Source organism: Chiloscyllium plagiosum, chromosome 4, assembly GCF_004010195.1.
Source record: "Chiloscyllium plagiosum isolate BGI_BamShark_2017 chromosome 4, ASM401019v2, whole genome shotgun sequence".
In the NCBI taxonomy this organism is placed as follows: domain Eukaryota; kingdom Metazoa; phylum Chordata; class Chondrichthyes; order Orectolobiformes; family Hemiscylliidae; genus Chiloscyllium; species Chiloscyllium plagiosum.
In genome coordinates, this window is record NC_057713.1 from 3,388,974 (window position 1) to 3,403,676 (window position 14,703).

At 41.5% G+C, this 14,703-nt stretch overlaps 1 protein-coding gene across 4 annotated transcripts in view; it reads right to left on the bottom strand.

The window, feature by feature from the left end:
* osbpl1a (oxysterol binding protein-like 1A) overlaps positions 1 to 14,703 on the bottom strand; it is a 205,354-nt gene that overhangs the window by 53,613 nt on the left and 137,038 nt on the right. For all 4 annotated transcript variants that reach the window (XM_043687612.1, XM_043687608.1, XM_043687611.1 and 1 more), the window contains exon 17: positions 10,381 to 10,531. In XM_043687612.1, the coding sequence (XP_043543547.1) occupies positions 10,381 to 10,531 (151 nt within the window). The remainder of the gene's footprint in view (positions 1 to 10,380; positions 10,532 to 14,703) is intronic.

Here is a 14,703-nt window from a genome sequence, read left to right on the forward strand (position 1 = left end):
TAGACTGGGCCTGTTGCAGGTGGTGAGGCAATCAATAAAAGGGAAAAACATACTTGTCCTCATCCATACCAAATCTGCTGGCTGCAGATGCCGCTGTTCATGACAGTGTCAATTAATGACCACTGGATAGACTTTGTGAAGACAAAGTACTTCATTTGTGCTGTGGGCACCATCACCATGCCAAATGAGACAGACTTTGAACAGATTTAGCAAACCAAGACTGTGGGCCATAATAGAAGCAGAATTGTACTCCAGCACAACCTGGCATATTCTCCCATTCAACCATTACCGACAAACTAGGATTTCAATCCTGGTATAATGGAGAGTGCAGAAGGCCATGCCAGGAGCAGCACCAGGCATACCTGAAAATGAAGTGTCAACCTGATGAAGCTACCAAACAGGGCTATTTGCATAAGCAGCAAGTGATAGACAGAGCTAAGCAATCCCACAATCAACAGATCAGACCTAAGCTCTGCAGTCCTGCCACATCTAGTCGTGAATGGTGGTGGACAGTTAAACAACTCACTGGAGGAGGCTGCTCCACAAATATCCCCACCCTCAATGATGGAAGAGCCCAGCACGCAAGTGCACAAGATAAAGCTGAAGCATTCACAGGTGGCCAGAAGTGCCAGGTGGCCTCATCCTGGCCTTTGCCAGTAGTCCCTGGAGGGAACTAGTCTTCAGCCAATTCAATGCACTCATACGATATCAAGAAAGAGTTGAAGGCACTGGATACTGCAAAGACTATGGGAACCAAAAACATTCCAGCAACAGTATTGAAGAGTTGTGCTCCAGAACATGCTGCTCCCCTAGCCAAGCTCTTCCAGTACAGTTACAACACTGGCATCTACACAACAATGTGTAAAACTGCCCAAGTATGTCTGTACGCAAACAGCTGGACAAATCGAAACCAGCCAATTACTACTGCAGTGTGGCAGCAAGGAGCCCTAGCAAATCTGGAATCAACAGGTATCGGGGCAAACGCTCTGTTGGCTGGAAACATACTAGCATGTAGGAATACGATTGTGGTTATAGGAGGTCAGTCATCTTAGCTCCAGGACATCACTGCAGGAGTTCCTCAGAGTAGTGTGCTAGATCCAACCAACTTCAGCTACATCCATTAATGACCTTCCCTCCATCATAAAGTCAGAATTGAAGATGTTCACCAGCAATTGAAGTTCAGCACCATTCACCACACTTCTGATGCTAAAGCTGTCCACGGTCAAATGCAACAAGATCTGGACAATCTCTAGTCTTAGACTGTCAAGTGGCAAGTATCATTCGTGCCACACAAATACCAGCCATTGACCATATTAAATAAGTGACAATCTAATCACTGTTTCTTGACATTTTATGGTGTTACCGTTGACCAGAAACTCAACTGGACTTGTCACATAAACAATGGCTACAAGAGGAGGTCAGAAGCTTGAAGTACTGAGGCAGTAAACTCACCTCCTGACTCCTCAAAGCCTATCCACTCTCTACAAGACAGCAGTCAAGAGTGTGATGGAATATTCCCCATTTGCCTGGATAGGTTCAGCTAAGAACACTCAACAGCCTGACACCGTCCAAGATAAAGCAGCTTGCTTGATTAGCACCACATCCTCAAGCATCCATTTCCTTCGGGGCAAAAGTGAGGACTGCAGATGCTGGAAACCAGAGTTTGGATCAGAGTGGTGCTGGAAAAGCACAGCAGGAACATCCAAGGAGCAGGAAAATCGACATCTCGGGCAAAAGCCCTTCATCATTCCTTCAAATCCCGAGACGTCGATTTTCCTGCTCCTCGGATGCTGCCTAACCTGCTGTGTTTTTCCAGAACCACTCTGATCTAAACTCTGGTTTCCTTCACCAGCTCTCTATACACTGCTGCTACTACTATCTACAAAATACATTGCAGAAATTCACCAAAGGTACTTAGAAAGCACCTTCCAAGCCCTCCACCACTTCGATCTTGGAGGAAAGGGCAGCAGATACATGGGAACACCACCCCCGGCAAGCCACTCATCATCCTAACTTGGAAATATATCGCCGTTCCTTCACTGTCGCTAGGTCAAAATCCTGGAATTTCTTCCCTAAGGGCATTGTGGATCACCCTATAGCATGTGGGCTGCAGGAGTTCAAGGTAGCATACTACAGCGGGACTTCGGAGAACTAGGAAGAAGGCTGAAAAGCAGGACGTCCAGGGTGGTTATCTCCGGTTTGCTTCCAGTTCCTCGGGCTGGTGAGGCCAGAAACAGGGAGGTAATGGACTTGAACCTCCCTGTTCAACTGGTGCAGGAAGCAAGGATTTAAATTGTTGGATCACTGGGGTATGTTTTGTGATAAGCATAAATTATACAAGAGAGATGGTTTGCACCTGAATAGGTTAGGGACCAGCATTCTGGCAGGCAGGTTTGCTACTGCAACACAGCTACGTTTAAACTAAATAGCGGGGAGGAGGGGACAAACTGGATGTTTAAGAAGGAAATTGAAGGGAAAGTTAGAACAAGGGAAGTCAAGAAAGACAACTGTATCAATGAGGCAGGAAACTCAAAAAGGAATCATGCTGTAAGGTTGAATGAAATAGGAGTTGATGGGAAGAGGGAGGGCAGTAACAAATTAAAAATACTATACATGAATGCACGAAGCATTATAAATAAGATGGATGAGCTTGAGGCTCTTTTGGAGATTGGCAGATACGATATTGTGCGGATAACTGAGACGTAGCTTCAAGTGGACAGGGCCTGGGAAATGAATATTCAAGGCTACACGTGCTATCATAAGGACAGATTGACGGGCAGAGGGGGTGGGGTTGCCATGCTGGTAAGGGATGATATTCAGTCCCTTGCGCGGGGGGAACCTAGAATCAGGGGATGTAGAGTCAGTATGGATAGAGCTGAGAAATTCTAAGGGTAAAAAGACCCTCTCGGGAGTTATCTACAGGCCCCCAAACAGTAGTCTGGATGTTGAATGCAAGTTAAATCAGGAGCTGAAATTGGCCTGTCACAAAGATGTTACTACAGTTGTTATGGGGGATTTCAACATGCAGGTAGACTGGGAAAATCAGAATGGTATTGGACCTCAAGAAAGAGACTTTGTGGAGTGCCTCCGAGACGGATTCTTAGAACAGCTGGTGCTGGAGCCGACCAGGGAGAAGGCAATTCTGGATCTGGTATTGTGCAACGAACCAGAATTGATCAGGGACCTCGAAGTGAAGGAGCCATTGGGAAGTAGTGACCATAACACAATAAGCTTCAATCTGCAATTTGAGAGGGAGAGGGTACAATCGGAAGTGACAATATTTCTGTTGAATAAAGGGAACTATGGAGCTATGAGGGAGGAGCTGGCCAAAGTTCAGTGGTGAAATACCTTAGCAGGGATGACCGTGGAGGAACAATGGCGGATATTTCTGTGTATAATGCAGAATCAGTTCATTCCAAAAAGGAAGATCGATCCTAGGAGGAGGCATGGGTGGCCATGACTGACGAGGGAAGTTAAGAAACATATAAAGTTAAGAGAGAAAAAGTATAACATAGCAAAGATAAGTAGGAAAATTGATTCCATTTAGGTAAAGGGGCAGTACAGAGAGATCTGGGTGTTCTTGTACACCAGTCAATGAAGGTAAGCATGCAGGTACAGCAGGTAGTGAAGAAGGCTAATAGCATGCTGGCCTTCATAAAAAGAGGGATTGAAGCAAAGAGGTTCTTCTGCAGCTGTACAGGGCCCTGGTGAGACCACACCTAGAGTACTGTGTGCAGTCTGGTCTCCAAAATTGAGGAAAGACATTCTGGCTATTGAGGAAGAAGTGCAGCGTAGGTTCACGAGGTCAATTCCTGGAATGGCGGAACTACCTTACGCTGAAACACTGGAGCGACTGGGCTTGTATACCCTTGAGTTTAGAAGGCTGAGAAGGGATCTGATTGAGTCATAGGATTATTAAAGGATTGGACACTCTGGAGGCAGGAAGCATGTTTCTGCTGATGGGTGAGTACCGAACCAGAGGATACAGCTGAAAAATACGGGGTAGACCATTTAGGACAGAGATGAAGAGAAACTTCTTCACCTAGAGAGTGGTTGCTGTATGGAATGCTCTGCCCCAGAGGGCAGTGGAGGCCCAGTCTCTGGATTCATTTAAGAAAGAACATTTAACATCGTGGTCCGAAGGGCCTGTTCTGTGCTGTATTATTCTAAAGAGTTGAATAGAGCACTCAAGGATAGTGGAATCAAGGGTTATGGAGATAAGGCAGGAACAGGATACTGATTAAGGATGATCAGCCATGATCATATTGAATGGTGATGCAGGCTCGAAGGGCAGAATGGCCTACTCCTGCACCTATTGTCTATTGTAGCTTATCTCCACCTTCTCAGGGACAACTAGGGACAGGTAGTAAATGCTGGCCAGACTGCAATGCACACATCCCACGAGTATCTTTTTTTGAAATTCACTTTCTCCACTCAATCTTTATACTTTCACTCCCATCCTCTTCTCAAACTGTCCATAATCTGGGTTTTTGGCCTCCTGTTCTATGTACCTCGATCTTCCAGGGCTTTTCTCCAGTTCGCAGAGATTCAGGCACATTCTCCTCATCCCTACAACATGGTCCAATGCTTTCTGCAAGGATCAAGACCGTGGTTCTTGCCTCCAACTTACTCAGTTGGAATGTCTATGATCACCAGGAAGAGATAAGGCTCAGTGCTGATTCTGGGCAAAATCCAACATTGATCTCAAAAATCACTCTCCCCGATACAGAGCATTCATCTTGCCTGAGCTTCCCTACACCTGCCCTTTAACAGTTATATGTATTTCTCAGAAATCCCATGGATTCTAACACATCACCAAACGTTCTCCCTAGGTTTCCACTTCTAGGTCTTCCCTACTTTGATGAACACAACCTTCATATTGCATTTACCTTCCCCATATGGCTCCATCACTTGTCTCAAAAGATGTGGCACATGTGGTGCTTCTTTAGTACATGACTCTGAACTGAACTCAGTCTATGGCCCATGCCTTGAAGATGTGTGATTGTAGGTTAACTCACAGGTAGTGTTTGCACTGGAATGCCTTTTTCTTCCTTCTAATACTAGATCTAAAATGTTTTGCCTCCATGGCCTTGGAGGTTTCTCTCCTACATAACAAAACTGAGTAACTTGTTCAGGACCTGTATATTACGTTCACCTAGGCAGGTGCATACCCCCACTGGCATGTCATCCAGTCTTACTGCTTTGCTGCACTTCATTTTGTTTTGTGCTGTTCTGATTTTTCCAGCTGAAATCCTTGTCATCATTTCTTTGCAGGGACGTCCTCTGTTTTTCTGTTAGTCTGATTGTCAAGTCTGAACATGCAATTTACCATTGGCTGAATTAGCAGATGGATTTTGTGATGTACCTCTTTATCAGTGTCATTTTTGGATTAGATAGCTTCTTGGATTTTCTTCATTCATCAGCCAGTTAAAGTATTCACTTCACATCTCTTCGACTTCATCCTCTTTCACTCATGTTACTTGATTGTGTGTATATTTTCTTCGGTAATCACAAGCAGCTGTTATTCTAAATACAAATTGTTGTCCTTCTTTTATATCCAGACTTCCACATATTTTTGCCTTTTTCTACAGTTCTTGATCTTCTTTGAACCTTGACTGCTTGTTTCTTTTATAAATAATTCTTCTTTATGACAACACATATGAAATGTATTAATCTCATGTGAAGGTGTTGGATTTAAGTGTTGGAAAACAGCCCTCACTTCCCAAACATTAGAAGTTACTGATCTCAAAAATCTGACACTGATAATATCATATGCCTCCAGGTACCTGCTACTTCAACATACCACTGGTGTTCCCATGCCAACATTTCTGTCACAGGTCTGCTGCAGTGGTCCAGTTAGCCTCAGCTCAAGCTTGAACAACATCTCATTTCCCAATTGGCGATCCTGCAGCCTGTAGGACTCAACACAGAGTTCAAAACCTTCAGAGCCTGATTCCATCCTTCAATGTTTTTACCCACCCCACACCCGGTCCTGTTATGACAGGTTTTTAGCACAAATCACCCATTCTCACCTACTCCTAGGTCTATTACCACATTATATGGATTATTTTCACTGCAGCTCACCCATTCTTTCCTACTCTTAGCTCTTATTATCATTTTTATTCAGCTTTTTTCTCTGTTCTGGTCTGCTGTACACACCTCCTTGTTTACCTACCCATTTCATACTTCTCCCGAGGCTCCATGTCCACCTATTCGTTCATCTCTCTGCCCACCCTCACCCGTTCCCCACCTAGTCTTCAGCATAAATACCAGTTTTCCCTCGCTAACAGTTCTGAAGAAGAATCACTGGACTCAAAGTTAGCTCCCCTTTCTTGCCAAAGATGCTGCCAGACTTACTGAGTTTTACCATGAATTTCTGTCTTTGCTTCATGAAAGTCTGTTCTATCAATGTCAACACATGAGAAATCAATGCCCAATCATGAATAAAAATGTGCTCAATCATCAATAATGGTGTGAACAAAAGCAATCACAGAGTGGTGAGATAGACACTTGCTTAAGGGTTACTTAGGGTTACTTAAGTCAACAATCTGGAACCACCTTTACTGGCCACTAACTGACGTCCTCACTATGGGGGAACAAGAAAGTCTATCATACGATTCATAAGCCATCAGTAAACATATATCTAACTTTTACATCACAGTTAAACACAGTCATTCGGCAGGAAGAATCATCTTTGATTGCCATTTATGTCTGGTCACATGGGGATGTGACTGTTCAAAAGAATCACCAACAGTTCCCACTTCACATGGATTATGGCAACATTGACCATGAAACTGCTTTTTTGCGAGGGATTTCAGAGGATTTGCATCACAAAAGACTTCTAATGATCTTAAAGTTCTCAGTTGCAGACTAAGCTGCCAAGTGTTTCCAGCACTTTCCTTCATAAAGCAGAAACACATAAACACAGCTAATTCAATGTGCAGTATTATACAAGGGTACAGTTGCAACATGATGTCCCAACTCCCATACACAAGTGTGCCAAACACCTTCACCACCCTGTCTGCCAGTGACTCCAATTTCAAGGAACTATGCACCTGTACCCCTAGGTCTTTTTGTTTGGCAAGACTCCCCAGTGTCCTACCATTGACTGTATAAATTCTGCTGTGGATTGCCTTATCAAAATGCACTACCTCACATGTATGTAAATAATTTTAACCTGTTCATCCGCAGCAGCGACACTGATTTTTCTGTTGAATTCTGTAACACTACCTTAATCCATTGCAGGATAATTCTACTAATACTGGCATTTTTCTGTAGTTAAAGATTCATAAAAATTGTGACCTGCTGCAATAGCAGCAATTTGCAATTCTATAGCACCTCAAAAGCCACTTTGCAGTCACATTATTGATCAAAATCTGACACCAAGCCGAATAGTGATATGAATAGTGAAATGACTAGAAGTTAGTTAAAAGGAGAGAGAGAAGTGGAGATGGAGAGCAGTTTGGGGAGGGAACACTCGATCTTAGGGCCCAGGCAGCCCAAGACATTCAGAAATGGGGGCATTTAAGACCAGGGGTAAATTCGAAAAGCAAGGATGAAAATTTGGGAAGGCACCATGATATTATCCCACTCGCTTTCTACTGTTGAAGCTGGAGTAAAATGCTGCTCACACAGCGAGATCCTGATCTCAGGTAAGTGTACAGACTCTATGAAGTGAGTTTCAACTCAGCTTGAAATAAGTGTATTTAATTTGACAATTTTACTCAACACACAGAGAAAATGTAGGAGAAATTCACATCTTTGCAATGGTTTCCTCTTAAAATGGAGTGAGGTATATTGGGGGGCAAAAGTCAGGGAGTTTAATTATGCATGCATTCATAGTATTCACAACCCAACAGCACTAAATTTTGAAATTAGGGACAAGATGTGGATACATTCTATATATTCTTGCACTCATAATTCACACATTGTTCAACATACAAATTCATCAATAAGTAAACTGCTGACATTCTCATCTCATTAATGACTTCCCTGTGATGCAAAAAATACTGGTACAGTCTGTTCTGTTTGTACAGATTAGTATACTTCCCTAATTAAGTTAAAAATCACACAACAGGTTATAGTCCATCAGCAGCTACCTGAAGGATCAGCGCTCTGAAAGCTAGTGCTTCCAAATGAACCTGTTGGACTATAACCTGGTGTTATGTGATTTTTAACTTACTAGATTAGAGTGGTGCTAGAAAAGCACAGCCGGTCAGGCAGCATCCGAGAAGCAGGAAATTTGTCTTTCGGGCAAAAGCCCTTCATCAGGACGGTCAGTCCTCACTTTTGCCTAGTTGATTTTTAACTTTGTCTACCCCAGTCCAACACCAGCTCCTCCACATCATCCTTAATTAAGAGTGGAGCTGGAAAAAGCACAGCAGATCAAGCAGCAGCAGAGGAGGGGAGTCAACCTTCCAGGTCGGAACCTTTCATCAGGACTGGGGGAAGGGGGCTATGAAATAAATGGAGTGGGGTGGGATAGCGATAGGTGGTCTCACTCAGGATGTGGCCGAACAGCTTCAGGGCTAAGGAGATGACCAGGGAGTTGCAGTGGGAGACATGCACCCATCGCCATCCCACCCACCTTTCCCATAGCCCCTACCCTTTCCTCTATTTATTTTGCAAAACCCTTCCCTCTCCCAGTCCTGATGAAAAGTTCCGACCTGAAACGTTAACCCGTCTCTTCCTCCAATGCTCCCTGACCTATTTTTTTCCAGCTCCCCTGTTTACCCACTCTGATCTCCAGCATCTGCGGTTCTCACTACTTCCCTAATTAATACAAATAACAATTTTGCAAATAAAGAAAACAATTTCAACCCATTCGATTGTCAATCTGAAATTAAACTCTACCAGTAAGACTATATCCCTCATTCAAAATATTCTAGAGCAAGGAGACAAGAAGCCTCAACATAATGGCTTACTGTTTAGCTTTTGTCCAATATAGTCCAAATGCAATCAATTAAATTTCTAATCTTTTAAGTTAAATATCAATACAATATCAAAAATAACCACAATACCAAACAATTAGGAGGTCATTCAATCACTAAGAGAATGAACACCATTGGTGATACTAGAGATCTGAGTATCTCTTACAGTTCATTAAAATTTAGATCTTACGATTGAATTCAGTTTTTCAAATGTGCCACAAGATAAAAACAAAAATGTTTCCACTTTTTTAATTCATTACATTTAAACATTTCTTTCTTTGCGGTTTGGTCAAAACATGACAAAATATTTGCAACTCAACTTGCTTATCTGGTCCATATGTCAAACACTCATTCATAAAATGAGTTAGTTTAAATGATTCCATACATATAGCATAAAATAAAATAGATTGAGTCATACAGCCAGAAGGGGACCTTTGGGTCCAACTCATCCATACCAACCAAGTTCCCAAACAAAAGTAGCTCCATTGGCCCGATTTTGGCCCATACCTCTGTAATCCTTTCCTATTCATGTATCTGTCCAAATGTTTTTTTGGATGTTGTAATTGTACCTGCATCCACCACTTTCTCTGGCAGCTCAATCCACACGTAAACCACCCTATGTTAAAAAATTGTCCCTCAGATCTCTTTTAAATCTTTTTCCTTTCACTTTAAAATTACGTCCTCTAATTTGATCTCTCCGACCCTATGGAAAAGATGTTTGCTATTCACCTTATCTATGCCCCTCATGATTTTATAAATCTCTATAAGGTTGCCCCTCAGCCTCTCGTGCTACAGTGGAAAAAGATCCAGCCTATCAGCCTCTCCTTTATAACTCACAACCCTCCAGTCCCAGCAACATCCTTGTTTATCTTTTCTGAATCCTCTCCAATTTAATAATATCCTTCCTATAGCAGAGCAACCAGAGCTGTACAAAGAACTCCAGAAGTGGCCTCATTGAAGTCCTGGACAACTCCAATAAGCCTAAATAAAGATTAATGTAACTCTGTATAAATGCTGCTGAACTGCTATAATGCAGCTTATCACCATTGTTTCAAGGGCAGAGGGAGGAATAAATGCTGTTATAGCCAGTGACACTGACAATGTTAAAAATACAATGATACCTCGAATACAAACATTTCACAACTTTAATCAAAATCCTACATATGTAATGTTTTTGACAGTCCTTTTTCAGAAAGCACTTCCTTAATATTTACAATACATGGTTACCACATTCTCTAAATGTTTTGACAAGTGCTTTACAAACTGGAAACTTAGAGAACCTAAATCATGTTACCATCCACAAATCAGAGAATAAAATCCAGTTTTGTCAACACCTTTATTCAACTACTGTACTCTGTGCCAAGCCGTGAATGGTTTGATTGGGAGCTCTGGGTACAGTTATAAGTTATATTTAACAAACAATGCTCTTGCGTCTGATTTCTTGGCTCACCTGTACTTTGTGATTCCATTGGCTTGTGGCAGATGCTTTTCCTGCTCGGACATACTTGACCTCTCACAATTGCTGCAGTTCAAAGGCTCGTCCTCTGCTGACTGGCTTGTTACAGTTTCAAATCCACTCAGAGAGTCCACAGAGTCAGAATCTGCATTCAGAAACAAGCCATGTTAATGCAGCTGTGTGGTCTTGTTTTGAAATGTAGTCTAACAACTGATACCATTCACTCTGCACCAAGCTCTGAAACCTGACTCTGTACAGTATTGTTTACAGAATCCTTCTGGTGATAGTCTAAATTTACATTGAACCTGACTTGCATATGGCCATTCTCAAAAACAGTGCTGAAGATTCATTCAAACGTAACCAAACTACGGTGAACAAAATATTTCATCGGCCCCCTTCCTTTGACATTACATGTAACACAAACGCACAGACCAGTTTTAAATCTTGTCATTGCACTTTGTGGAACTGAAGATCTGTGTGACAGGCCTTATTACAGACTAAATATTTGTTTTACATGTTTTACATTTAGAAAGATCACAAGAACAGTAAATGTCAACATTGTCAGTTTACAATAATGATTTTCACCAACAGTACCAGATCATTAAAGTCATGCATTTGCTGCAGAATACAAAATGCCTCATGCTCATGAATTTTAAGTGAGAATGGTTGACGTCAATGGAATCCAAAGCCAACTGCTTCAGCTGAGCCAGCTTTGCAATGAACTTCCACTGATCTTATTCACAGGTCAGCCAATTCTACAACGTTGAGACAATAAGGTACTTTAAAAAAGCAAATTATTGAAAATAAAGAAAAATAATTTGATGGTCTCATTTTCAAACTGTTCCCCTAAAAATAGCTAGGAAAGATAGGCAAAATTAGTGAACAAAAACCTTTTTTGCTATTGCTGTTAGTGGGTAAATAGGTCAAGGAACATAAATTGGTTTTAAGCTTGCCATTGCAAATTAGTTGGGAGAAAAAAAACAGATTCACATTAGTCTGCTGGAATAATAATAAGCAATAGATCATGAACAGTGCGTTATTGACGTGGCCTAAGCCCGACGGATGCAGTAACTCTGATCACAAACTCAATGTTCAATATCTCCTTTCTGCAAAATGGCCCTGTAGCATTAAAAATACCAGTTCTGACAATCTACACAAAACACTCAAATAATATTTCAATTTTCTCACTCCACTAGGTTTAGCTCAGCTGCAGGAACAGCACATTATTTTCCACTTAGGTACTTTACAACCTTCAGGATTCGACACTCAGTTTCAATAACTTTGGATCAGAAACTCTGGCCTCCATTTTGATGTTCCACTGTCTTGTTTACTTGGATTTAACTCTCAGCAGAGCATTCTGCTGTTAGCACCTTCCATTAACACCTATTTTTCCATCTATGTTTCTCTACTACTTTGCCTTTTGCTGCAGGCACTTTACCATCTGCTCCAGCTCCTTCTCTCCCATACCATGAAAACTATCAATTTTTCAGCCCCTTTTAGTTCCAAAGAAGAGTTACATTACACTGGAAATATTAACTCTGTTTCTCCTTGCACAGATGCAGCCAGACCAGCTGAGTTGTCTCGCATTTCCTATTTATACTTTTTTTACCCCCAGCATCCACTCTGTTTTGCTTTAATGTCAGTGTTTACACCATTGCTACCTTGCAAATGTTTTGCTGAGTTGTTTTGTGGCACGCGTTGTCAATGTGATTCTAGATATCACAGTGCCTCTGAAACGTATTTAAAACTATAAATGCTTGAACAGAATACATCAACAGGAGCTGGGAATTCATCCGAGGTGAAGACACCAGCATTTGCTTCAGGGATTATAGTTTACAAGGTGCAGGATGGAAACTACTTCCACAATACATCTATCTCTCACAATACACAAAACTTATCTACCAAAGTTGAAAAAACAAATCATCATGAAACTCTCTAGTGAAGCCAGATACAGGAGAGAAAAAACAAGGAAGAGAAAACTATAATGAGGAGGAGACTGCATGCACGAAAGCAAGTGAAAGCAAAATCTGCAGTGAAAGCTATTTGCACTGATTTCCAATGTTAAGTGAGTAAAGATGCTTCTGAGAATTACTTTTTCTTTCCATGTTTTTACCTGAGGATTTAGCTGTATTGCCTGAGGTTAGTACAAGTTGGCAGATAAAAGCATACTTCTATAAATTATTTAAATCTAGTTTGCCATTTCTCCATTTCTATTCAAATTCTCTTTGGATTTTTTTTCTCCTTTAATATCTTTTCTCCCTCTATTTTTTCTACCTTTTGGAATCCCATCTCCAATTACCTGAACAGCAACTCAAAGTTCACTGATTTATCCATTGTTCCACCTGGACTACCCACCTCTTGGGTATTTCCCCTGAATTCAACTGCTTCAATATTAAATCTATGATGCCTGCCTTCCCAGCTCACTCCAAATTCAGTTAGCTGGCTAACTCTGCTGGTGTAGCTTTACCCACAGTATCAGAGAAACTTCTGATACTTGCAAAGTGTCTTTAATAATTTTTGGTGCTATGGTAAATCTGCATAAGAACTTGGGACCAGATTACCTTAAAGCACATCAAAATCCAATTTCAGACCTACACTGTCTGTGTTTCAAGATCCCAGATGAACCCCCAATTGTGTTACAATGCAGCGATAGCAAGCCAAATCAAAATAGCCTCACTACCATTGGATTCACAACTGTGAAATGAAAACATTCAAATTAAAACCTTCAAATGTGCACAATTGTTCTTGACCAGACGTTATGAACAATAGACCTTAGATACCAAGTTTATAACAAACAAAAATTAATAATTTATAAATAATCTAACTTTCACAGACCACAGATAAACAAGGCAATCTAATTAATATATATGATCAAAACACAATCATCTTTGATCATTAAATCTCCATTCGACACCAACAGGGATTTTTTTTTAATTAAAGAATTGCAATTTGCTAGTTTGATAACTGTCTCATTGACAAAGACCAGGCCTTCATGAAATCCTTAGGTAGCATTATAGGAACACAGAATGGAATATCTTGCTTGAACTCTGAAGTCACCAGTAATGCAGACAATTATAGCAATCCTCTGAAGACTTCTATTTATTTCTGAAAAACAGGTCCTTTTGTCAGAACGTCAACAAGTTGAAAACTGAAGAGAAATGAGAGTGCAAAACCAAAAAAGAGAGTCTGGAAACCTTCCTGAGAAAAGTGGCTCCTGCCCAAACCCAGTCAGCCACATTGACTATTTTCTCTTGTAGTCGAGAGTGTGGGTGCTGGAAAAGCACAGGTCAGGCAGCATCCAAGGAATAGGAGAATTGAGGTTTCGGGCAAAAGCCCTTCATCAGGATTCTCCTGCTCCTCGGATGCTGCCTGACCTGTGTTTTCCAGCACCACGCTCTCAACTCTAATCTCCAGCATCTCCAGTCCTCACTTTCTCTTGTATTTTCAACATGCTCTGTGGTTGGCTGGAGAGTACCAGTATTTCCTTGATTGACCAATTCAACATCCAATCAGTCCTGAGCAATAGCATCATCTTGGTGCTGAATTGTCTCAAGTATCTTTAGAGTTATAATTAACCTATATTATCTTTCCAGGACGGTTTTCAACAGCAAATATCTGTCTTTTGCTCCCACCTTTTCTTTATTAAAAACAAGCTGCTGGTCAAAGTTCAATTCCCAGTCCCAAACCAGAAATGAGGAAAACAAAACAAAAGTAATAATAGTCTCAGCACTGAGTACGTATGGGGATAATGGGTGAACAGGCTTATTGCCCATTAGGATACAGACAGCAGAGTTTTGTGTGAACTTAAGCTGATGTAGAACGGACCTTCTGAGTTTCTCCAGCATTCTGTTTGTTTCAAATTTCCAGTATCTGCAGCTATTGCTTTTTCTCCATCCTTATCAAGGAATGAATATAAGACCATAAGACCTAGGAAGTAAGGCCATTCGGCCCATCGAGTCCACTCCACCATTCAATCATGGCTGATGGACATTTCAACTCCACTTACCCGCATTCTCCCCGTAGCCCTTAATTCCTTGTGACATCAAGAATTTATCAATTTAGCGTCCCAGCTTCCACTGCACTCTGCGGCAATGAATTCCACAGGCCCATCACTCTCTGGCTGAAGAAATGTCTCCGCATTTCTGTTCTGAATTTACCCCCTCTAATTCTAAGGCTGTGTCCATGGGTCCTAGTCTCCTCGCCTAACGGAAACAATTTCCTAGCGTCCACCCTCTCCAAACCATGTATTATCTTGTAAGTTTCTATTAGATCTCCCCTTAACCTTCTAAACTCCAATGATTGCATTCGCTTTCTTAA